General features: G+C 32.8%; 1 protein-coding gene across 13 annotated transcripts; it reads left to right on the top strand.

Moving 5' to 3' along the window:
• Positions 1-221: 221 nt before the first annotated feature.
• Positions 222-27,245, top strand: LOC115766716 (plasma membrane calcium-transporting ATPase 3). Of its 13 annotated transcripts, XM_030710646.1 has the most exons (19): positions 1,084-1,250; positions 3,390-3,558; positions 3,633-3,827; positions 3,901-4,187; positions 4,473-4,683; positions 5,319-5,360; positions 6,312-6,715; positions 6,916-7,158; positions 7,235-7,476; positions 7,545-7,989; positions 8,057-8,144; positions 8,209-8,522; positions 8,615-8,813; positions 8,918-9,129; positions 9,185-9,336; positions 11,321-11,459; positions 14,891-14,902; positions 25,288-25,356; positions 26,870-27,245. In XM_030710646.1, the coding sequence occupies exons 2-19, from the start codon at positions 3,402-3,404 to the stop codon at positions 27,089-27,091; spliced, it is 3,633 nt and encodes a 1,210-aa protein (XP_030566506.1). In that variant the 5' UTR covers positions 1,084-1,250; positions 3,390-3,401; the 3' UTR covers positions 27,092-27,245. The 13 variants fall into 13 exon arrangements, with proteins under 13 accessions (XP_030566504.1, XP_030566501.1, XP_030566506.1 ...); XM_030710647.1 differs by lacking the exon at positions 14,891-14,902; XM_030710649.1 differs by lacking the exon at positions 25,288-25,356.
• The last annotated feature ends 81 nt before the right edge of the window (positions 27,246-27,326 follow it).

Here is a 27,326-nt window from a genome sequence, read left to right as displayed (position 1 = left end):
GGTAACGCCGCAGTGCTAACGTAATCAAGTCAAACACACGACTAAGTTATCAGTCTGCGATAAGTAGGACAAATATCTCGACTACCTGTTCTTTCACTTCGGATATGTATGTATAGATTCGTGTACATACACATAACAATTTCAAAATGCTATAAATAGGAGGGTGGCTTGCAATCAAAACACAGTACACCGAATTACTTAGTGAATGGTATATTCCTTCTTATTTTCTTGTCTGTTTTGATCATAAGGTAAAAATAAAAATAGTGATCTTAAAAGTGTGTGAGTGGTGGATAACTTTATAAATCGTAGCATTATAATGAAATAACAAAAAAAATCAAAGAAGTACGTTAAAATTGTAATTGCGATAATTAAAATGAAGCCCTTCTCAGTTAGTAAGCAAATTTGATTGTAGACAATGCTGTACACACAAATATGAATGCGGGCAATTGATATTGATGGAGAGTTAAATATTTACAGTTTGGGACACAGAAGTTTTAGATTTGTTGCTTACTGATTTCGACCACACTTTCCTTTATTGTAATATGTGTATATACAAATATTAAGAACTTTAATATCATGTTAGAATTGAAATGTTACGTAGATGCATGACAAAAATCAAAAATATCGTCAGTCAAATGTTCTGATAATAAATGAAAGCACAGAATGAAAACAAAAACTCGTTATTTTTAAAATTGATATCTCTCTTATGTTGTTTTCATAATGTAGCTTAAGTAAAATTACCCGGTTCATTTTAAAACAATTTAATACGTGCACAAAGATAAAACTTTCTGAATTAAGCATTAGTGTACATTTGAATAAAGCTTGCCCATGATGATCTGGCATCACTTACAGTGACATTTTGATAGTATACTGAAAATAATGAAAAAATCTTTATTGAAAAATATCGTATCTTTAATTTGATGGTGTTTTCGTCGCTTGAAAAAGTTGGTCACACTGTAGAATTGTGTATACTAAACCAGTTACCCGTTGTGTTGGCAAAAATAAAACTACTACCATTTCTGGTAACGAGTGTATTACAAAGTTTGTTGCGAAAGGACATATGCATACACAATAAATTTAAATGTTTATGTTTACTTATATTTAGTATACTTAAAATAATTATAATTTAATAGCGCTGTGTTCGCGTTGGCACACTGAATCTTGCTGCCTGCCTGCAGCAGTTGACGAGTTGTAGTTAAATCGTGTGGCAACACCCATCTAGCATAGTATCCAAACTCAAGTATAGTTCGGTAAATAAATAATATAATAATAATATAACGTTCCCGTGTCTGGTGAATACAAATATATTTCAGTTTATTAATAAAAAACATGTAATCACGCTTTTCTATGAAAGTGTGTGAGCGTGCAAACGTATATGGATACATACAAATGAATGTACATATAGGAAAGGTGCCAATATATGTGTGTATGTATGTATATAGGGAAAGTGATATCATCCCGCGGCCTGAGACTGCAGATATCCACCAGCTGGTTCAGTTGCCATCTTAGTCGGGTAATAGAAATTAAGTAAGGAAAAGCAACAAAATCAATATTTTAAATGATATGTATGTTACGCATTAAATATTGTATGAATATATACATGAAGAGTGCCTTTAACTGTCATGAATTTGATTTGGAAAACCAGATAGTCGCTACCAATGTGAATTTTGTAAAGCCAATACAACTATTCAGACAAACCTATGGACTTACATTTAATCTGTGATGTGTGTGCATGACGTAATTTGTGCTCGAAGTCTAAAATTGCGTTTAGCGAATGGGAGATGGTGTGGTAGACATGTGTGTGTGTGTGTATATTAATTTGTATACAAACTTGATCTGAGCATTAGCACAGCCGAATAGACGCGCTTACCTTTCGGGTGTTCTAAATTTTGACACAGCAAAGAGGGAATTTTTATTCCTAGCATCTATGTATATACGCGCATGTCCGTGTGTGCGTAAATGTTAGGTCTCTCTCTTTCTGCTCCTAGTTTTGTTTGTGTGTATATTTTTTGAGCCAACTGCTAAACCTTAACTGAATGTCAGTTAACCCAAATTACAAATACAGTTACATCTGTAACCGCAAAAAGCCTTAAAAATTCAATAAATTCAACTGACCCCTATGCTATGAGCAGGCCATTGCGAATACCTAATTGCATTTATTTTTCTTATGCCCTTGTACAAATATACATCCACGCAATGTGCATATACATAACTATATACATATACGCACTCGTATAAATGAAAGAATTGGAGTTAGACGATATTTAAAGTATCAATGTTGTGCACTCCGCACGAAGATCATGTTTTTTTTACTTTGCTGTTAACTTTCCTTTTTCTCAAAACGTTGTACTACACTGAATCAAGACAAAATCAATTAAGTCACTGATTAATACTTCGGAAAGAAATATAAGAAATATTTTGTTATCCTTATCAGTGACAATTGAGATATTCCCAAATATTAATTGCAGCACCAATGTGGTCAGGAATCCACCGGTTGAATCCACTTTGTGACGGAATAGTTTTACGTCATCACCTTTCGGAAAGACGTCATTGCCTCGTCCAAAACATACTACTTATCTTGACTGACAGTAAACCTCATGGCCACCCTAACAAATATACATAGGTCATAAGTGCTTACTTACTATTCCAACATATTAAAAAGATACAACATATATTTGTGAGAAGAAGTGAAGTCGTTCTGCATTTGTTTTGTGTGCATGTATATACATGTATGTGTGTACTTACTGCATGTATATACATACATACATTGTCGAATTTAATTTTTTATTCCCTTGCTAAGGGAATTAAAATATTGTCTCTAAAAATACAAAGATCGGCATATAACAACCAAAGATAATCAAGATTGCATAGTGGGTTGTATTCAAAAGATAGTTGCTAAATTGCTAAATGTTTTGGGATTGATTCTCAATTCTGTTCTTTCTTAGGCCGACAACAAGTTCATTTGCGCAGTATTGATGCATGCTCTTGGATCGAACCCCCCGTTGTTGGATTTCAACATTTTGCCCAGGCACAATGTTTTATTTTCGAAATACAGATGCTGTTAATGTGTACGTACATATATGTGTAAAGACTGAAACTAAACAGAAACGTTGAACGCAACTTTTATAGACACGAAATGCAAGCATGTGTGTTTGCGTAAAACCATTATACATACATACGTACATATAAATAAAAAAAATAGAAAGCAAGAAACTTGATTAAGAGAGTCTAGATCCTAAAACTTAAGAGATTTTGATATTGATTTTTATCGATTGCTTGGGAACGGCAAGTTATTGATTATTGGAAACAATCTCGTGCTGCACGCGCACTAAGAGGTTTTTAAGTTTTGTTCTCCAAATATCTTACGTTTGAAATGTTTTATATTATAGATATTATAACCAATGGCCACAATCGATGGAAGACCGGCACAGTATGGGATATCACTTAAACAATTACGAGAGCTCATGGAGCATCGTGGCAGGGAGGGTGTGGCAAAAATAAGTGATTTCGGTGGAATTCATGAGTTATGCAAAAAGTTATATACATCCCCAAATGAAGGTAAATGAAATCTCAGAATAAATTAACTTAAAAATAGGAATAATTTTTAAACATTCTAATGGTTCTTGATTCAGGCCTCAGCGGGTCAAAAGCTGATGAGGAGCACAGACGTGAAACGTTTGGCTCAAATGTAATACCACCGAAACCCCCAAAAACATTTTTGACACTAGTCTGGGAAGCGCTTCAAGATGTTACACTTATTATTTTAGAGGTAGCTGCGTTAGTATCCCTTGGTCTATCATTTTATAAGCCTGCTGACGAGGATGCGCGTAAGAACTTTCTATACTTATTTACATAACAAAGAGTCACATATACTTACATTTTCCTTATATTTAATTGTAGCATTACTCCAAGAAGAAGATGAACATCACGGGTGGATTGAGGGTCTCGCTATACTTATTTCGGTCATTGTAGTCGTCATAGTAACAGCTTTTAATGATTACTCAAAGGAGCGACAATTTCGCGGGCTGCAGAACCGTATAGAAGGCGAGCACAAATTCTCCGTAATTCGTGGTGGTGAGGTATGCCAAATTTCGGTTGGGGACATCCTTGTCGGCGATATTGCTCAGATCAAGTATGGCGACCTTTTACCTGCCGATGGCTGCCTTATACAAAGCAATGATCTAAAGGTAAGCTGTTCCTCTCGCTCCAACTCTGAGCCTTCTTCGCATCTGAAAAATGTTAATTAAACAGAAGAAATATATTAAATTTAACGTTTTAACGGTCTATTATAGTTAATTGTCAAATTATTGTTCCTCTAATTTGAACAAGAACAAAGAGAGCTTGTTCTCTAAAATACAGTGTATTTTTTTGCGATGTTCTGCTATGTTCAAGTATATACACATTCAAACGCTGTTTGTCGACGATTGTTGAGTCGCAGAGTTTATCATAAATTTATTGGTCTTCCTATTTAGGTGGACGAGTCTTCCCTGACTGGCGAATCAGATCATGTTAAAAAGGGCACTGAGGCCGATCCAATGGTTTTATCCGGCACGCACGTTATGGAGGGCAGTGGCAAAATGGTAGTAACAGCCGTTGGCGTTAATTCCCAGGCCGGTATTATTTTCACTCTGCTTGGAGCCGCTGTAGACGAGCAAGAAGCAGAAATTAAAAAGATGAAAAAGGGTATGTATTAGTATTTATCAAAATTTTATCCGTACACCCAGATAAAAATCATACCCTATTTCAAACTGGATTGTAAAGAATTGAACACAATAAGAAAATGCCAATGATTTCTTTATATTTACGTTTGTTGTAATTGTCTTGAAAACCAATACCAAGACCGATTAGTGAATTTAGAATATTTTGCTAAAACTAGTCTAAAGAAGCGGCGCTGATTAGAACTATAATTGTCACTCAACAATATGTATGTACATTATCATACGTTCCTACTTAATAAGAATTCTACTGCCGATAATCTTTAATTATATCGTTTATGTTTTATTTTTATTTTTTCATATTCCAATTGTCATACGTGAAATGCATGACGTGAATTGATTGACCCATCTTTGAACTCCTTCATCTACCTCAATAAAAAAAACACCAAAAAATCAATCTATCAAAAAACCAACCAATCAACCAATCAACCAACCAACCAACCAACCAACCAACCAACCAACCAAAACCACCACCACTACCAACACCAAAACAATAAAATATAACAAATCGAATAAACAATTTAAATGCTTTAACTTATGGCTAATTTATCATATATCTACGTAAACGGATTAAAACAACGAATTACATTTTCCATGATTCAGAAGCTAAAAAGGCGGGCAAGCAAAAGAGCAAGAGCCTGACAGGTGAATCACTTACAGTTAAAATACTTGTATCTAGTTAGTTTCAATTTACCGTTTTATCATAAAAAGGGAAACACACAAGTCGATAGATATTTTACAGTCAACTAATAAAAGAGTAAGATAATCTTGAACTTAGATTAGATATCTTGAAAAATGGGTTGCACAGTAATCATGACCAAAATATAAGAAACCATTATTATTATTATTTTTTGTTTTTTTTTTTTTCTTTTGTTGAGTTGTCCTCGCAGGCAGACAATTTTCCCCTTTGAGTCTAAATAAATTTTCTAAAAAGAATCATACATAAGTATGTAAACAATATTTGTCGTAGAGAAATGGAAAAATATCTTATATGTAATACTTACATACATAAATACAGCACAATATACATGTGTCAATAAAGTATTTATCATTGCTAAATGGGGTTTTTCGTAAAGTGCTATAGGAAAGCAGTTCAGTACATATCGAAAATAAAATACCCTTGCAGACCTAAAACAAAAATAGTATTTAGCATATGAAAGATAAAAGTATTTAATTCTAGAGATTTGTTTATTATTTTAATGTAAATTATTTAAAAGCAACTTCTAAATACGCCAAATACGTTTGTACAAATAATAATATATTTAAATAAACTTAGTATGATTCTTGAAACCTTCTAATTTTCTTACAAAGCTAATGTGCTTGTCTTTGAATATTTGTTTGTTTTAGAATGAGCTTATCCCACGAAACCTCAATTTTCGCATAATTGTTCCATGTTGTAGATTTATCAAGAATAGTAACCCAATGATGATTTTAAATACAATTATAATGTTTATCCTGACATGATTAGGAATTCGTTAAGTTATAATAAGTTTACTTTCACAATGTTGTCTGCAAGGGTATGATAATAAATTTGTACTCAACAAATAATAAGTGCGTGCTAATAATAAATATAATACAAATTTGCGGATCATGCAGGTGAGAATGACGGCCGAATACCAATAAAAGAAACATCCCATGTTTCGCAGCCACGAGGTGCTAGTGAGGCTGTTAAGTCGGAATCGGACGGAAATCACGTGCAGCAGTCCTCAACGCCAGCCCCCGAAACAGGACACAAAAAGGAAAAGTCTGTGCTGCAGGCAAAGCTTACGAAGCTGGCTATACAAATTGGCTACGCTGGTTCCACTATAGCTGTTCTCACGGTTTTTATTCTGATTATCCAATTCTGTATCAAGACGTTTGTGATTGATGAAAAGCCATGGAAGAACACGTATGCTAATAATTTGGTTAAGCATTTGATTATTGGTGTCACAGTATTGGTCGTGGCCGTGCCTGAGGGCCTTCCACTGGCTGTAACGCTCTCTTTAGCATACTCGGTGAAGGTAAGTGTATCATTTTTAAAATTTTTTTAAATACCTTGAATACATTGAAAATGGGCGTTATCAAAAAATAATATGAGTACTAAGATAAGTAATCCACTATATTTATATAAATAATGAATTACGAAACGATTTGCATTTTATAAACGCAGCGTGTAATTGCTTCCGAATTGTTGTATAATCTCTTACTTTCCGATTTACAGAAAATGATGAAGGATAATAACTTAGTGCGTCATTTGGATGCTTGCGAAACTATGGGTAATGCTACTGCAATTTGCTCTGATAAGACTGGTACGCTTACGACAAATCGTATGACTGTTGTACAATCTTACATTTGCGAGAAGTTATGCAAGGTGCTACCAACGCTTACTGACATACCACAGCATGTGGGCAATTTAATCACAATGGGAATATCAGTTAACTCGGCTTATACCTCCAATATAATGGTAATTTTTAGAAATTATTTTTAAACAGAATAAAATTAATTTTGTTATTTCTATTGATTTTTTATAATGCTTGTAGCCTGGTCCAAAGCCGGGCGACATACCAATTCAAGTGGGCAACAAAACAGAATGCGCTCTTCTGGGATTTGTGCAGGGGCTAGGTGTTAAGTATCAATCAATACGGGATGAAATTCCAGAGGATAGATTCACTCGGGTTTACACCTTTAACTCTGTACGCAAAAGCATGGGAACAGTAATACCTAGACCTAACGGTGGATATCGATTGTACACGAAGGGAGCTTCGGAAATCATAATGAAAAAGTTAGTTCTAGACATAGAACACTGCTTTTAGCATTTTAGATTTTCTCATGGCTACAAAATATTTTCAGATGTGCTTTTATCTATGGTCATGAGGGGGCATTAGAAAAGTTTACACGCGACATGCAGGAGCGTCTAATACGTGAAGTAATTGAGCCAATGGCCTGTGATGGCCTGCGCACAATTTCTGTCGCTTATCGCGACTTTGTGCCTGGTAAGGCAGCAATCAATGAAGTGCACATTGACGGCGAACCCAATTGGGATGATGAAGAGAATATAATGTCAAATCTGACCTGCCTGTGCGTTGTTGGCATTGAAGATCCAGTGCGTCCCGAAGTACCTGACGCTATACGCAAGTGCCAACGTGCCGGCATCACTGTTCGCATGGTCACTGGTGACAACATTAACACAGCACGTTCGATTGCCAGCAAATGTGGCATTTTGCGACCGAACGACGACTTCCTTATACTGGAGGGTAAAGAGTTTAATAGACGTATACGAGACAGCAATGGTGATGTATGTCTTTACCTATGTCGAAATAAGCTGGTTTAATGCTGTCCGCTTTATATGTTTTGCTCCACAGATCCAACAGCACCTCCTTGATAAAGTTTGGCCCAAGTTGAGGGTTCTTGCTCGTTCATCTCCCACCGACAAGTATACACTGGTTAAAGGTTTGAACCATTTTACATTATATTTTCATTCATATTCATATCTATTTAATTATTTTTTTTGTAGGAATGATCGACAGTGCAGTGACTGATAATCGGGAAGTAGTTGCGGTAACAGGCGATGGAACCAATGACGGTCCAGCCCTAAAGAAGGCCGATGTTGGATTTGCAATGGGAATTGCCGGCACTGATGTAGCTAAGGAGGCGTCGGACATCATTCTCACCGACGATAACTTCAGTAGCATTGTCAAGGCTGTTATGTGGGGACGCAATGTTTATGATTCAATAGCAAAGTTCTTGCAGTTTCAGTTAACAGTAAATGTCGTCGCTGTCATTGTTGCATTTATTGGTGCTTGTGCGGTACAAGATTCGCCGCTAAAAGTAAGTGTTTGCTTAAAAATTATCATTATAAATTGTCAAAAAAATGTAGGTCTGTAAAAATATACAAATACCCAATATAAATTTCAATGCAGGCCGTTCAGATGTTATGGGTCAACCTCATTATGGACACACTCGCATCTCTTGCTTTAGCAACGGAAGTGCCGACGCCTGATCTTTTGCTTCGTAAGCCATATGGGCGCACAAAACCACTTATATCACGCACAATGATGAAAAACATATTGGGACAAGCCCTATATCAGTTGGTCATCATATTTGGGCTGCTGTTTGTTGGTATGTTAAACCACACCAGATAGCAACAAATAATACTAAATGTGCATTAACCACATAAAGTAATAAGGAATTGATAAAAAAAAATTTTATTTTTTATTTAATAGGCGATTTAATACTCGATATCGAATCTGGACGCGGGCAGGATCTTAACGCAGGACCAACCCAACATTTCACAATAATATTCAACACGTTCGTCATGATGACACTCTTTAACGAAATCAATGCTAGGAAAATACATGGTCAACGTAATGTTATTGAGGGACTCTTCACCAATCCCATATTTTACACCATCTGGATATTCACAATGATTTCTCAGGTCTGGTAATTTTCTTAAGCTACCAAAGCTTTTTATATATTACATTTTACTTTAGGTTGTAATTATCCAATACGGAAAGATGGCTTTCTCAACAAAAGCGCTCTCCCTCGACCAATGGTTGTGGTGTGTATTCTTTGGAATCGGAACACTAGTCTGGGGACAATTAATCACTTCAGTGCCTACAAGAAAATTGCCTAAGATATTATCGTGAGTAAATTTGTTTGTTAATGTTTTTGCTTACGATCGCCAATCAACGTAATATTTCGTAATATTAATATTAAATCCCTAACTCTCATCACACGAATCACTGTATTATTCAGCCCCTTCAATTAACAGAATCCCCGATTTTTAATTCACAGTTTTGTATTTGTTTTTTGCGCAATCAATAGTTAAAATTATCATGTCCTTTATGCCTCCCCCTAGCGCTCCTGAGTATAACGCTTGATTCCTTTGTATTGGCTTGCAGCTCACACGCACATATCCACACAACAAATACACACAACTACAGATAATATATATTATATGTATGCATATTATATCCAAAGTATTTTTAGTGTTACATAGAAAATTAGGTAATTGTTAACAATATTTTTATTTTGATTGCAATAAATGTATGTTACGCATGTTATATTTAATAAGAATAAGTCTGTTCTGTTCACGTAAGTATTTAAGTATTTATTTAACTATGAAAATAATAAGATTTATCGATGAACATATTACATGGCACAGAATTTGGCTCAGGAATAAAATGTTTTCTTAGAAGTATATATAATTCAATACAAATATTGAGTAAATCTGGGTTAAATTGTCAACGAACAAATAATACGTATTCAAAAATAATTTTGGTACTAAGTCCGTCAAAACCTTAGAAAAGCCAAAAAATCATTGGGGAAAATGCTATGTACTGTATATGGGTACGATATCAGATACCTGGAAATTATTAAAACGACCCAATACTCGATCTGCTTTTATTTTTCTCACTTAACATTGTTATCGGTTTTGGCCCTCGCTTAAGAAATAATAAATTATTCCTCTCTTTTATTTTAATATTTTTTAAGACGACCTATTGTATTCATTAGCTATTATAATTACCAATTCAATATTAATCATGGCTGCAACGCAAACAATATTGGTGGTGACTCAGCTCACGGTTTAATTACCAAGCATCAATTCCTATAAATTATTAAAAATTAAACAGCTACAAAAAATAAGAAATAAATAAATCCAAGATGAGAATATTTTAAACTGTAAGTGAAAAGCTGATGAAAAGAAATTTTCGTTGAAGTTGCCGACCCCCAATCTTTACAGTCTCTGCGATGTAAAGTGGATTTGTCAAAAAGACTAATGGAGATATCCGATACATGAGCAACTGTGGGTGTGGCGACAAGTGTAAAGAATGTAGATATTTAACCGTCAGAAATAGTGTATTGTCAATTATAAATAACTTAGTTTTGCTTAGAATCATTAATATTTAATATGATTTATTTTAAATTTATGATAACCTGAAGGGAAAATGTTTTTTATTATTTTGTATGAAGCTTGGTAAGCTTGCCATAAAAAAAATGAATCTAATTTTTCATTCAAGTACACACGCCCCAAGCTTTACATTTAATACTGCGGCAGTTATTATTTTTCCTTTAACTCTACACTGGGAAATACACTCTTGAATAACTTCCACCATAGAGCAAAAATTCTACTTACATTTTTTAAATTTCGGAGATATATTCATAAAACAATATAAATATATACTTAATATGAATTTATACTTCATCTGTATACAATGTACGATAAAGTACATGCCTGATTTTTTGTCTCTGGCTCTTATTAATATCGGACAATAAACACCCAACCTATTTTAAGAACGCATTTATGTCATAGGATCTAAGAGAAAATCAGTGCCGCAGCAAAAAGTAGAGTACGTAGGAAACTACGTGCGTGCTTGTGTGTGCATGTGGGATTTTATATGAATGTGTTGATAAAATGTATGATACGACATCTTGGCGCTAGGTTGAGGATATACTGTTGTTGGGCACTACCCCCCCGACTATAGCACTGTTGTTATGACGTTTTTATGCAAACTGGTCCCGCATTTTTTTTGTTGATTTAGAGCTACATACATTTGCTAGAGAAATCATCATCCAAGTGATTAATATTAATAAATAAATACATACATATAATTATTATTTTTTAGTTGGGGTCGTGGACATCCGGAAGAGTATACAGATGCCATGAATTTAGGTGAGGAGCGGTTCGACTCCATTGACTCTGATAAGAAACCAAGAGCTGGACAAATTCTGTGGATACGTGGGCTAACTCGTCTGCAAACTCAAGTAAGTGTTTTGATCCCCCTTATATTATATAAAAATAGAGTACCGAATATATACATATATATGCAAATAGTTTTCGTTTAGTTTTTATCATGAGTTGTCATTTAATTTGATACATTTATCTCAAAATTTGTATTTTTTCTGAACCTATACATTAATAAAGGGCATATACTTATAGATATGTATAAGGTTATGCCCATATTCGTCATCTATGAAAAAGTTACAAAGAAAATTAAGTATTTGATTTGAGTTTTAATCAACAATATATATGTTAAATAAATATATATATACTTGCATATCACATATGCCATTAATCCGTGATATGTTAACCATTTTCATCAATTGGTCGCATGCGAACATTGGTATGACGACCGAATTTCAAATATAAATTGAGTTTAAATAGTTTGATAAATTGTTCCAACACGTATGAGACCATACTAGAGATGTCAAACTATCAGTATCTACGTTAAAAAGCAAAAATGTATTATTACACATTGGCTACGTTCACCAGGAAACATTCTCCCTGATCACAAAAACATAATTCCAGTAATATCTATATCTATATGTTGTATGTTTAATGGGGTAATACATCTGGGGGGTGCTATGATACATTTTTCTGCCAACTCCGTTGATGACGAAGCTAAATTGTTTAATTGGCGCCTAGAAGTATTGTCATTTTGTTTACTTAAAAAAGCTGATAATCCATTTAATTTAATAACAATGATGGACTAGTAAGTAATAATAAAATCAAATATTTGAAATTAATATTAAATAAAAAGACTCTGATAGCAGATTCTCAACACATTAGCGTTCTATTTGTATAATAGATACATGCTTTTCTATACAAGAAATGTCGTATCCTGATACATCATCAGTTACAACGTGAACGTGGCCATTGATACTGACATAGAAATAAAAAATTGTTCCTATATCGATATTTTGTCATCTCTAGTATTACGACTTGTGCATTAACGGCTCCATTTGGTTAGTTGTGCGTTCGCATGCACCAATGAAAGAACATAAAAATCTATTTTTTAATTTGCAAAATTTATTTTAATAATGTGTTTATTAATTGGTCAACAGACCATACATATAGTTAATCTTTTTTTTATTTTATTCAAGATGTGTGCAAATTTTTGTTTATTTGGTTTGCGTTGATTTAATTTAACTCATTCCGTGTTCCATGTTTTAATAGATTCACTAAATAAACTGCTCTCAGTGCTGACAAGCTGTGACATACATTTATATCGGTTGCGTAGGCCCCATTTTCCTTAAATTTTAGAAAAAAGCGGCTTTCTTGAGTACGGAACGAAATAAGTTTAGGCGTGCCTCTTTTAGACGGGAATTGATTAAGTATTTTTTGGATGTGAAACTCGTATAATATGTATATGTATATGTTCAGAATATAAAGTGTATACATATGCATATATATATATATAAATATATATATATATATATATATATATGTAAAATGTGATCTGCTAGCGACAAGTATATCGAAATTTCACTACTAAGTAATAAATATAAATACTTTAAATACTTACCGCTTACAGTTGACATTTAGACACAAAAGGCTCTAGTAATAGAAACAAACCATACATCGTCTACTTTAATTCTCTTGATTCTCTTTCGCTGTCTCTTTCTCTCTCTATCTGTCCCTCTCTTTCTCACACACTGTCTGTCTTTTGATAATAGTTTTATATATATCTTCGGTCCATATCTGGAGTTTGATCTCTGTTTCACTGTCAACCTTTTTTATTCCAGTCTATCAATTGTATTGTGTCTAGATTTCTGAATGCTATTAAAATAAAACTAATATTTGATGTTCGTCGAGTGTGTGTTATCATGGAATGGTGCATATGCACATGACAGTGTTTAACTAGGTGTAACTATCATTTTCCTATACATTTTGTAACTTACATCTACTTCTTCAACTCAGTAATTAAATTAAATCAAAGCGTTGTGTTATCGGAACTCCCGACAAACCACTATTCTGGATTGATTAACCAAGAATGATGTATGTTATACATGAATTTAACAAAAGAAAGAAAATGTCAAATCCCTTAATTTATTGTATTATTCAGTATACCTGTTGTCCGTTATTCGCTGTTCAAAACTTCGAAATTATTGAAGTAAGCATAGATTTATGCGAATCCATACAACATACAATGACGAATATGAATGGTACATAGCTTAACTTTATATTATGGATTTAAAGTTTCTGTAGTCAGTTCGAGATACCCTCACTGGCACAAACAAAATCAGAGTCACAGCTTTACCTGTACACGTTCGTAAAGTCGCTTACTGCTCAGCATGGTGAACTTAACTTTTCCAGAACTCCCACGATTCCTCTTTCTCCTTCTCCACTTCGCGTTTTCCTTTTGAGGAACTAACTTCTTTTTAGAAAAGTTATGTTTTTATGCCTTCTTATCGTTTTATTTTTTTCTAAAGCCATAGAACACAATTCACATTTTTTCAGTTTTCTTTTCAGAAACAATTTATTTATTTATATTTTTCTAAGGGTATTAAGTTTTCATAAATTCCATATTTTTCCACCTTACACCGCATGCAAATCGTAAACCATACAAAGCTTTAAATCTGTTATTTCAATGATATATAGTATGCTATTACCTTCCAACTCTCTATATAATATATGTACATACCATACTTATAAGCCTACACAAAATCATTCCCATAATTTTTACCTTGGTTAGGCATACCCATCTTCGGCCTTTCGAAGCTTACATGCTCTTTCAAAGCTATTAAAACCTGGTAATTGATTTAAAAATTTTGTCCTAAATATGTTTGTAGTTTTTTTCAACTTATTCGGCGATTTTCTTTTAAGAAAAATAAAATTGGTTTTAGAACCAGTCTATTGGTCAATTTTTAAGGTTATTTGTTAACATGACAAATCCTCACTTGGCCTAATTTTATTTAGGCTTTTCATAAGCGTTAATTGCGAAAGTTTTCCGATCGTGAAGTTAACATATTTGGGTGCTTGTCTAATTGTATAGATTCGCAGAGGTTTATTGTATGTATTCCTTAATTTACAATTATAAATTGACTTAAATAGGTAATTATTTTAAAGATTTCTGGCCTCTATTTGTTACAGGACTTAATAGAAGTGAAAGAGTATGATTAAATCAAGAAATGTAGAATCCGAAATGGTTCAAAGTAAGACTACAGATTAATTCCCTTTCACGTTACTACTTTATAAATATATTATAAAATTATAATGCTCATTCCATTTTTTCGCTCTCCTTTTAATATGCTTAAAAACAATCCCGAACGAATGATTGAATGAATAAATTGACGTAAAACTCCACGACATAAACAAAATTATATACTATAAATTACAATTTACAAAAACTTAACCAATTTAAAAATGCAAAACCGAATCTATATATAACGCGTAAATCTCAACTCACCTCTAGATTTCAGTACCGGTAAGAAAAGTGTATATTCATTTATTTATTGGCAACTAGACGATGTTTTATCATGTCTTCTGCTTACATTCCGATTTCCATATCCACTCCTATTCCTACTAATCCTGTTTATTTTACACTTTTTTATTTTTTTGTTCTGTATTTATATTTCTTTTGGGTAGTGCTTTGTTTTGTCATTTATATTATCATCTGTATAATATATGTACAATATATTACATACTAATTCCATATTGCGTTATTGTACAAACATAAAAGATTTAAGCGTTTATAACAAGAGTTCTGTCTGCGCAGAATAATCACAATCGTGATTAGTGACAAAAACCATCCGTCAATTGTTAATGTAAGCAATATTATATTTACAAGTCCGATGTTTAACAATATACATTCTTCTACCGCTTTACCAAGATGCATTTAAAACAGAGTGATGTAAGAAATCAGACAGAATTAGCAATACCAGCAGGGGAGTAATAAATGCACCTTAAAGGCTTTATTTCAATGCGTTACACATTTCTTATTATTTAGTAAAATTAAAGATATATTATTGACCTCATTCAAATAATTGAATGTTTCCGGTCTATACCCAAGTATGTAATATATTTACAATCTTTATGAAATCTACTTACATATTTTCCTCTTCAATTTAAAAAATATGTTTTGACTGCTTGTATGTAGTGCTCTGTGTCATTATTGATCTTTAATGTACAAATGTATACAAATGCACCCTGTTAATTTGATCATCCAAACTTAATTCAACGCAGAAGTATTCCCATTTGATTACAGAACATAGGCGGCATGTACCATAAGCGTATGTATGTATGTATACATACTGTATTATAGAACAACAGAAACATGAATATACAAAAATTTCTAAATATCCCTGTCCAATGCAGATCCTGTTATTTGGTTAAATCTATAATAAATTCTATAAAAGAAAAGATTTTGTTGGCGTATCCTTTGACCTTGCAAGTTGTACTCTTGAGAAAGATAGAGGGATAGACATAATACTTACTTTCGATAGTCAATTGTTTTTGTGGGGCGGCCGTTTGTCTATATCAACTAAATTAGTTTTGCGTTTTGTAAAGCTTGTTACTGCAATTTTAAATATAGAAAAAACATATATATATACTCTTTTGTGCACAGAATATTACACAGTCGATTGCACTCGAATGTAATATTCTGTCTTATTTTTTATAGAATTTATATTTTCAACTTAATTTCTTAAGCCATTTCCGTTTCTCTCTAAAAGAGAAAATCGCCGAGATTAATATGTATACATCGATGAATAATATTTCAATTGTTTTGATAACTTTTCTATTCCGCCAAAATTTTTATCACTGAACAATGTCTTTTAGTAAATACATACAATATTTACAATTTTGCTAATATCATAAAAGCCCCGAAAATATTTCTTATATTATTTTTGACTAAGGGGAAAGAAGCACAGCAGCTATGTTACGTGTATAGCTTTGGTGCGTGTGTATGTGTGTATGTTGTCTCGAATGAAATTGAATGTATGTTATGGCTACTCAAAGCTGAGTGCAGGCTAATTTTAATAATCGGTAATGTGAATATAATATATATATGAATAGAATATATATAACATGTATAATTTATATTTGGAATCTTTTGTTAAAATGTATATTGAGTCTATGTATATTGATTTTATGCAATGTCTGTTTAGAGTTTTTTGAGTTATATTTAATATAAAATATTTAATATTAAAACGTTGACATGTAGAAAACCACATGCATCAGTTCGATGCATGCTAATCACACAGCGTGTGGGAGTAATGACACATCAATCTTAAAATGAGTAAACACATATCTATATTAGTATATATATATATATATATATATATATATAATTATTGCTTAATTCTTGACCTAAGAATTTTGCAAGTGTGAGCTTTAGTGAGATTCACTCTTTTTTCCCTAGCAAACCCTCTCAGAGTCAGAGTGGGTTTAGCTTATAAACATATCATACATATCGTATTTGTATAAGGGTCGTTCTTTAATGTCCTGTGGCCTTAGAATAGTTTGGGACTGCTCTCAGTCGAGGTTTTCACTTAAGATATAAGACTAAAATCTTTCTTCTTTTGAAAATAAAAGTTTCCACGCGGCAATAGGTCCACTGGACTTTTATTCACCAGTCTTAAATTTTCCACGTTTGCACGATTAAAATTATTCTGATTTTAGATCATGCTTTTCACATCTTTATTTTCCTTTTAGGTTTGTGTTTTATGCTACCGCTTTAATTGTCGAATATGTCATATTGGATAAAGCACATTTTTTTTTATTTATTTTTTATATTTTTAATTTAGTCCTGCAATTGCCAACCAAAGACCAAAGAAGACTTCAAACTTTTGCGTAGGCTTTAGGCGAAGTCTTAATACTCTTGTAGTCGATATTATAATCTATTCCCTCACGTCTGAGTCTGACCCTCTCTTTTTCGATTGCACGTTCGGTGTGTCCGAAGATAAGGAATTCATTATTGTTTCATCATACATGCATACGTTTATATTTTGAACTTATTTTACTTGACTATTTTTTATTTTTGCTTACGTTGGTGGCATATAAATACATATTTAGCTTTCAACTTGATTTAATTAAAGTAATTATCAGATATTTGTTGTTAATTTTTGTAATTTTTAAGCCGGCGGAACCAATACGAGAGACTGAAGTGTAATTAAAATTTGCAATAATAAGCATCAAATACTTATGTAATGATGTAATACACTTATACACTTGCATTATTATACATACAACTACACATACAAATACAGACCGCACGCTACACACCATGTCACAAAAGTATTGAAAATATTTCCCATAATTCATAAGATACATATATAACTACATACATTATAGCTACTACCAAAATGGTAAAATCAAATATACAAACGGCATTCATAAATACAAGATACAGAAAAATAGAAGAGCGATTAAAAGAACCTAAAGAACAAATCACTATTGAGGAACATTAGAAAAAAAAACGGAGCTAACCATCGAGGCAGTATTCAAATTTCACATATATTTATTAAAATTTTATGAAAGTTTAATTTCCAACAAGGAATAACCTTAGCCGTAGATACCCTTAATGTTAGGATAAGTCTTAATAATAGCTTCGATCGCTAACACTATACTTTCATATGAATGTATGTAGATATGTATGTATGTAATAATATAATAATAAAGTAAGACAATACATACCATTAATGGACACTATGACAAAATTGAAAATGAGACTATAAAGTCAAGCCATCAACATATTTTCTCAACCTAATGTGTTTTAATTACAATAAAATGTTAAAGATAAATTAATACATATACATACACACATACACATACATTTACATATACATATACATATACATATACATATACATATACATATACATATACATATACATATACGATTCTTATCGAGATACCATAAATACCCCGGGTAAAAAAAGAATGTAATTGTATAAGTCTAAATACCAAGAGCTTATTAGGGTTCAGTAAATTTATTACATATGCATTTAGTTATCATAAACATGCACTCAGCTACAGACGTAAATACAAACATCTAAATGGAATTGATAGACATGCTTCACGCAAGGCAACAAGAATAATAAAATTGATGCATAGATTAGCCACATAGCGTCAGTTGTTCGTCGGCCGGTATTGGCTACTGAATTTTTGTCGACAACTGCCAACATCAACCATACATCGGCATAAACTACAGCATCAAGATAAAAGAAATAACTACAACTATAACAACAACAAACAGCATCAACAGAACAAGGTCTCCTCCTCTCTACTACTATCTGCTATGTCTATGAACTACTTATATTCTACAACTACTACTATCTACAACACTTCTAACGAGAATTGAAACGTATGTAATATAAAATTTTGAACTCTTATACAAACCCAAAACCACCCTTTCAAAGTAAAATATGAACAGTATGTATATTAGTTTGTTGCGTTTATGCTACGCAAGTGTATTGTTTACTAAATGAATAAATTCAATTAATAAATGAAAGCGTATTGAAACCAAAATTTTTTGAATATTCCGTTCTTTATTGATACAAATATTTCAAATTAGTTTTGAAATACAATTGTTAAAACAATTGTTGCAATATAGGAATTATGTAGCATGAACACAACACTTATACATACATGTTGGTTTGCTATGTATGTAGTAAAGCCCTTATCCTTATCTTGCTGCCTTAATTATCTCTTTTGAGCATCGTGCGTAATACTTACATCCATTCCGGCCACATAGAGTATTGATTTATTCGCGGCACCACCAGTATAAGTTCACCTTTCATACCACAATCTACATCAAAATAGAAATCTATTTACATTAGGAAAATCCTGCCCGACAATTACAAAATTTTTACGGAATACTGGCAATACCATATGCGATCTTGAAATATATTACCACGTGGATACGCTACCTGTTTAAAAATATAAAACATAAACTTTAAGGCTCTATCACTATACAGCGATTTTATTATAAACTTAATCTAATCTCTTCAAACTCAATATGTCGATAAAGGTTAGATTAGCATATCGCCATTGTCAATGGTAATATAACTACAATGTACTTTATACGGGATACTAATTTAACCAATATACGTGCTCAAACATACTAACACATGTAGGATGTAGATAGATCAAACTCTATTTCATTTAAGAAAGTCAATCGGTAGTTAGATATAGCAACAGCTGAGTGACTGTATGTTTGTGTATGTTTGTGTTTGTGATGAGAGGGAGAAACTAAATGTTACTAAAACATTTTCCTTTCCTGGTAAAACTATAGTCACATTAGTTTTTAATCAATTATTTTGCTTGAATATTTATTTTTATTGTTATATATTGCTTCTCTTAAAAGCGGAGAATATACTTTATGCACATGTTAAAACCAGTCGGCACTTCCAGATATCGAAATATGCTCTCATGCCCTAATACACTGATTACACTCGCTTAGCAACTTGTATGTATAAATGTGTATACAGAATGATGGTGAATGCTATTATTGACTTTAATTATGTTTTTTTACCTAGTTTTACGTTTAATGAGTATGCACGTACTATTCTTCAAAACTCCGACTCTGACTGTGTACTACATACAAACATATGTACACACATGAACGGGTCATTCAAATAAACTGCTGGATATAATGAGTGATAATTGTACTAAATCAATCATTTTATATTTACTCAGTCATGAATAATATATACATAAAAATGTTTTTTTGATATTTATGATGGAAAGAAAAAAAAATGCAGGTTTCCTGTTTAATATATCAACAACAATTTTAAATGTATGTATATATATAGACGGACATGGCTATATGAACTCGGCTGTTGATGCTGATCTACAACATATACTTTATAGGGTCGGAGACGTCTCCTATGCGTTACACATTTCATGAGTGTAAAGAAAATTATCGCTTTCACGACTCGACGAACAACATTACTTTTTCACAAAATTAAACTATGTCCCCACTCTAATAAGTATGTATGTCATATAAATACATATACTTTATGTTATGTAATCACGCCTGTTTTTCAGTGGATGTATATATATAATTAGATTAGTCATGCATCGGAAACTTCTTCTCTTGTCTTCCCTTACTAAAACTATAAATATATTCTATTTTGTCAAATTGCTTTACTGCTTTGCTTTCTTAAAGTCAAAAAAATTTCCCCATTCTAATTATTATGATTTAATGCTTTTAATTCGATCCAGTGGTCCATTGCGATTAAAATCAATTAATAAAAAAATAACAAGTAAGAGGTTCTAGTCGGGAGCTCCCGACTAGGGGATACCCTGAACCCTCTCAAACGCATATATATATTCTATTTTAGAAGCTAAATGTCAAGTTTGGTGACTCTAGTGACTCTTATTATTTACCAAAATTGCCCAAAAAACAGGATATCGATATAGATTTTCATCGATTGCTTGGAAACGGAGTAAGTTATCGATTATCGGAAACAAACTCGATCTGCGCGGGAGCTAGGAGCATCTACATCTAAAATTTCAAGTCTCTAGCTCTTATAGGTTCTGAGATCCTTGCGTTCATACATACGGACGGACGGACGGACGGACAGACAGACAGACGGACATGGCTAGATCGACTCGGCTATTGATGCTGATCAAGAATATATATACTTTATGGGGTCGGAGATGCTTCCTTCTGCCTGTTACATACATTTGGATTTTGCACAAATACAATATACTCTTGTACCCATTTTTAATGGTATAGGGTATAAAAATAACAAAAAGAAAATATCGAAAGCCACGTGCCTTCGAAAGTGTCCGTTTCTTCACGTGGTGTCCGTTCCATCCTTTACTGGATGGAAATCTTTTCAATTATTTAAGAGATCTCTAAACTTGCATGCTATTTACGAGCAAGCTTTGTATGCCAATCCCGCCTACCCGAAAGGACTACTGATTGCATTGTAAGAAATATTTTTTTTTTATTTTTATTGGTTAATATTTGTATTTGATTTGTTTTGTTATGGCTACTTATTCTTAATTTGTGCATACGTGCAAATACTAAAAATACTCAATTATATGCTTACGTACATACATATTTATGCGTTGAGTATACTTGTACATACGTATGTATGAAAATATATACTAAAGGCGTATGTATGTGTGCATGTATGTGGCCTGCAAATAGTGAGTGTTATTATGCTAATATTTTTTATGCTTATTTTGTTGTTTATTATTATGTTTCCGTTTCTGTTCGTTTGTTGTCTAATTTCGTTTGTTTCAGTTGCGCGTGATTCGTGCATTCCGCTCGACCCTGGAAGACCTAAACGAACGGCGCTCAATGCACAGTTTGCATAGCTTGCGTAGCCCCCGGACGGGCATGCCAACAGGCAGTGGTGTTCACCCGCTCTACAATTTAAATCTGTTGAGCCCCAATTACAGCAGCAAACAGCATCAGCACCACCAACATCAGCAGCCGCCGCCGCATCAGCAGCAGCAGCAGCATGTTTCTAATGCAACTCTGCCCTCCGATATATCTTACATAGACGAAGATCCACAGCAGCAGCAGCAGCAGCATCGCATTTTGCAAAACGGAGTCAATTCCTCTGCATCCACAGCAAACCTTACACCCCCCTCACAGCAGCATTTATCATCACACTCATCTGTTCGATCTGCTGGCAGCGGCTTCGGTGACGTTGTCCTGCAGCAGTTAAACGAACATCAGCCAAAAAATGGACAGAACGAAACACGAATTTAAGACAGAGGCCACCTTGAAAGACAATATAAATACAGTCGACGCTGAGAGCACACTCTATTTTTAACATTTTACGCTCCTTAAGCTGTGAGCGCGAGAGTACCAATTTAATTTTTGTTGTGATTAACTAATCTAAGTGTTTATATTGTCTTTGCCTTCTTCAAAGTCTAAAATCAAAAGCTATATGCATAGATGTGTTATCTACGTGCAGATGTATGATGTATGTACATATAAAACTAACCAGACGGCTGGCCATGGAATCAATGAAATATATTATACATACACGCTCTGTCATATACCATATTGAGATTCACACACAAATGTATATGTATACATATATAAACAAAAATACATATGTTTATCAATGAACACCCTTGCGCGCGCTTTCCCGGGCATATTATCCATACATACACGTATTACATACATTTATATATACATATATATGAAGCGTGTTTGTCGTATTCCGATAATTATGTACTCAATAAGATACCTAATTAATTAAATATTAGCGCTTAGCAAATGTTATTTAATCGCATGATTTTGTATACTTTTAATCTTTTAATTTTTATATAAATTAATATTATTCTTGTGGAACTCGTATTATTAACTATATGAAAAAAAATCCAAACAAAATGTGCATCATTATTTGCTTGGTGCGTGTGTGTATGCGTATGAATGAGTTAAAGGATCAGACAACTGTAAGAACACAGTATTCTAGGGTGGATGTGGAATCCGAAGCTATGGCAAGTACTTACCAACGCAGTTCATAAAATACATACTAATTGAAATCTAAAGTTAGGCAACATGAATCGCCATATGCGTAATGCTCGGGTACGAAGCAAATATCTTTCGAATAATAGAATTAAAATAATTTAACAAACATTCAACATTAATCAACAATAGCATACATCGTAAAGGTAACTGTAACTGTGCTTGTTTTTAAACGACAGATACGCCTTGTGAAAGGCGTTTTTTCACAGTTTTACAGTTACCTTTATGTGTTTAAAAAAAATGAAGCGAAACTCAGATAAACTTTGGTAATTTTTGGGACTAAAGAATTATAAAGGACAAAACCATGTTTCATGTGAAGTGAGGTATCATATTTTAGCAGAGAACAGCTTATGTATATACGTACATACTTGTGTACATATATTCATTATGTCGTAATTCTTTATATGCGATGGACAGTGGACAGCAAAGAATCATGTACAATCATCGACACACACTTCAGCTTATTTTCAAAACATTCAAAAGGACAAATACGTACTTACGTAAGAGCTAGGATGGTACAATTTTTGATAACTTCAGTAAACATTTCAGCTTGCTAGCTCTGACGGTTAGGGCTGTGCGTTGATTACCAATCAGTCAGTCACACAAGAAACACAGTTTTATATATAGAGATAACATTATAATATTCGTATATTATTAAGTTTTAAGTCATGTATACTTAAAATATGAATTGGTTTATCTACGCATGCAGCATACATATAAGCATAATCTTCTATCAATAAATCATTCGGCGCACCATGTGTATAATTTAGTAATGAAGTTTGAGTATATCCTTTTATATTCTTTCGGTGAATATCACTTTTACATTTTCTACACAAATTTCTATTAATAACTTTCCGAGATTATATCATTGTTTACAGTCGTTATCACAAAGGCATGTATACTTCATATAATTTTAATGATAGTTATACATGACAGATGCTAATATATCAGTTACTGGGCCTTTATAATTTCAATCAGAAAACAAACGTAATAAGTACTACATTATAAATCCTTTTTGACACCGTACAACGCAATTCTTCAGACCCTAACAAATCACTTCTGTTTAAAGTTTCTGTGGTCCTGCAGACTCTACCGATTTCACAAATATAGTTAATCACTTATTTATAGATTAATGAAAAATGATGTGAGCAAGAATAATATCAGTGTTATCATTAATAAAAGAATAATCACGTGTCAGACAACTTTTTAAATTATCTTAGTAAATGAGCATAAATTGAAAATTTCGCCCATTCAAATTTTTACCGTAATTTTTTATCCAAGAGGGGAGGATTTCGCGAAATGAGGGAAACTCGTATCAGGTCATTTTAAAAAGATCTACAAAAATTATTTTGAAGCCGATCGGTTGGTAAATAAGAAAATATTCATACAACCGGTTTTAACTTAATTTACCAGAGTTGGAATGCACCAAAACCTCGTCAGACAAACATTAGTATGTGTATAGAGATTTTTGTGGATGCTATCTGCAAATGTATATAGGTCTTAGATCTGATTGACATGAAATGCATACATATATTTGGATGTAAACCAATTCAGTACATGCCCATAGAAACGCATAGGTTTATGACGCCCAACAATTTACCATACATGCACATTTACATACAAATTTACATTTACAAATACACAATATACATATTTACCTATGTACATATTTCACAATGGTGCATTTATTTTGAATTCGAACCTTTATTCATTATATATTTATGAGTTTTTAAGACAGTCAATCCCAGTTCACAAACGTACATATACATATATACGTCTGCCAATATATACCCAAATCCCAATCCTCTAAACCTCAAAGTTCATCCAAAAACAAAATTCACCAGAAAATTACAATCACAATGTACAGAAAGTATGCATAATCAACATTTTTACTTTATTCAAAAATAGGTCTGCGCACAGTATGTCCTGCATACTAACGTAATTCCTTTTAAAATCATTGTAGTTGTTGCTATATATATATATATATATATATATATATATATATATATATATATATATATATACATACATACATACATACTATATTTACTATGCTCTACTATCGTTCTTATTTAATTTATTTATAATACCTCCTTTCAAAATACTCACATGCATACATACGCCTTATACATATCTGCACAATATGTATGTATGGTAGTACATAATATATATGTATAATTTATATATATAAATTTATATATACATATATATTTATATATATAAATAAATAAAATCTCTTTATATATATATAAATTAAATCAATTAAATCCAGTAGTTTCTTTTTATCGCAGCCACACTAAACTGACTTCAACCTGTATTTCTCTTCCCACTTATTGTTTCCATTTTATTTTCTCTCTTCAATATTAAAGGTAATAGGCGGCGAGTTACAAGAACGCTTGATACCGGTTCCCTATAGCAAGAGCAACACTGATCAAGCTGTAAGCCTTTCTTCATTTTATCTAAATTTATGTACACAACGCCAAGACAATCTAGAAATTAAAACTCCGAATTCATTGAAAGAAGCGCGCGGTCAAAGCCGGGTTTGAAATAAGTCCGATCTTAAGATATATGATACCCAAGGAATGAAATCTGGAATTGAATATTCTATGCCTGTTTGAATAAGTATAGAAAATAATTTAATATTCAGTACTATCAAATCATCTCTCTGTTAAAATTAGTGATTCCTAACACTTTCTGGAAAAAGAAATTATCATATTGAATAAGGAGCAGTATTAAAGTAATTGGTGGGGTCTATACTGTATACCAAAATATAAATATATATGTGTTTTTATAATAGGGGAAAAAGGTTTCTTAATGCTATTATTTCAAACTGTCTATATAGTTGACATAAAGTGTAGAAGAGTTTCGGCATGCCGAAGGCTCACAAGTAGATTTATAAAGTTGTTGGAGTAGGCTTTATCAAGAATCGCTTTACATATTTAGAAATGAAAATAATTTTCATAAATTTGCTTACTACTTATATATAAATTATGCATTAAATTAAAAAAAAATGGCATGTCTGGATCAAATAAACTGATCTTATGGCGTAAGACAAAGAACCTACGCTTTGCATGCTTCTGTTCAGTTAAAAAAATAGAATTATTGCTTATTATTAACAAACATGATATATCTCGTATTGTTGGCGTAATCTTTAATGTATAGGTATAATATCATACTACGTCCGAGCCGAGATTAATTTTTAATTTTAAATTAAATATTACTCTTTGGGCGATGTCACATATTGAACTGAGACGTCACACATATTAAAAAAAATTGCTTGCTTGTGTAATATAATTTGATTTTTTTCGGTTCGGATTTTAGATTCCTTCTCACTATTTTCAACGAAAACTGCATCCTTTTTTTTTTTTTTAATTTTTGTTTATATTTTGCATGCTCTTGCATTTAGCTATATCGATTCATTCTCTTGCCTTGTCCGTCTGTATTTCGATTTTGTATACAGGGCCTGTTCTTGATTTCGATCCGGTTGAACACAATTCCATTTAGTTCCGAAAAGTTTGATTAGAATCTAAATCTAGAACAGGTGCTTACCTTTGTACTTTGTGTACACATGCATATATATGATGATGTTCATTTGACTGCAATCGTTGTATATACATACATATATGAAGATTTGCCTGTGAAAACTAAAGAAACTATCAGTAAATCTCGGTAAATTTAACCTACATCAGCCGTTGTCTGCTTTTGATAGTTTCCCTGTTTTTATACACACACCGCACACACATTCATCGCTGTGCTTATGTTCTATTATTTTTACCTTTGTTTTTTGTCCTTAATATATGTATATACAAACATGCGCATATGTATATGTGTTTGCATTTGATATTTTCAGTTAGACTGATAAAAAAAATTGTAATTTTTCTTATACTGTTGTTTCTGTCTATCTTGTCACTGTTCTCGGTGTTGTTTTCTTTCTACTTGACTTGCGCTTAGATTCGTGTGGTGAACGCCTTCCGGCAAGGTCTTGATGCCCGTTACGGGGAGCACACCAATACTTCGCTGGCCGAGGTGCTGCGTAAGCAGACTTCGCTGAGCAAACGCCTTTCGGAGACATCTTCCATTGATTACGCCGATAATATACCCGATGAGCTGACTATTCCCGAAATAGATGTTGAGCGGTTATCATCCCACAGTCACACTGAAACTGCTGTTTAAGGCCAAATACAGTCTTCACACATAATCATCCACATCCCCACTTACACCTACCTATAGATACTTGTGAACTTACATATATATAAATACACAATACACAATAAAACCAAAAACAATAGAAATTCTTACAACTAAAACAGAAAAAGTACAACTAGTGCACACAATATTGTATGTTCCCAAATAGATTTTTCAAGCTTATATTATGGAGGAGTCTTGCTTAACACGGCCAAACCAAAAG

Source organism: Drosophila novamexicana, unplaced genomic scaffold (genome assembly GCF_003285875.2).
Source record: "Drosophila novamexicana strain 15010-1031.04,08,12 unplaced genomic scaffold, DnovRS2.1 tig00001222-arrow-arrow-pilon, whole genome shotgun sequence".
Lineage (NCBI taxonomy): Eukaryota > Metazoa > Arthropoda > Insecta > Diptera > Drosophilidae > Drosophila > Drosophila novamexicana.
The sequence above is the reverse complement of the archived record's forward strand: the minus strand, read 5'-3'. Positions and strand labels throughout refer to the sequence as shown.

What these genes read in the sequence shown, in the direction of transcription:
- LOC115766716 (XM_030710644.1), top strand. Translation starts at nt 3,402, where the DNA reads ATGGCCACAATCGATGGAAGACCGGCACAGTATGGGATATCACTTAAA. An exon ending in ATTTGGGCTGCTGTTTGTTG is followed by an intron (nt 8,814 to 8,917) that starts GTATGTTAAACC and finishes TTTATTTAATAG; the next exon opens with GCGATTTAATACTCGATATC. An exon ending in AAATTGCCTAAGATATTATC is followed by an intron (nt 9,337 to 11,320) that starts GTGAGTAAATTT and finishes ATTATTTTTTAG; the next exon opens with TTGGGGTCGTGGACATCCGG.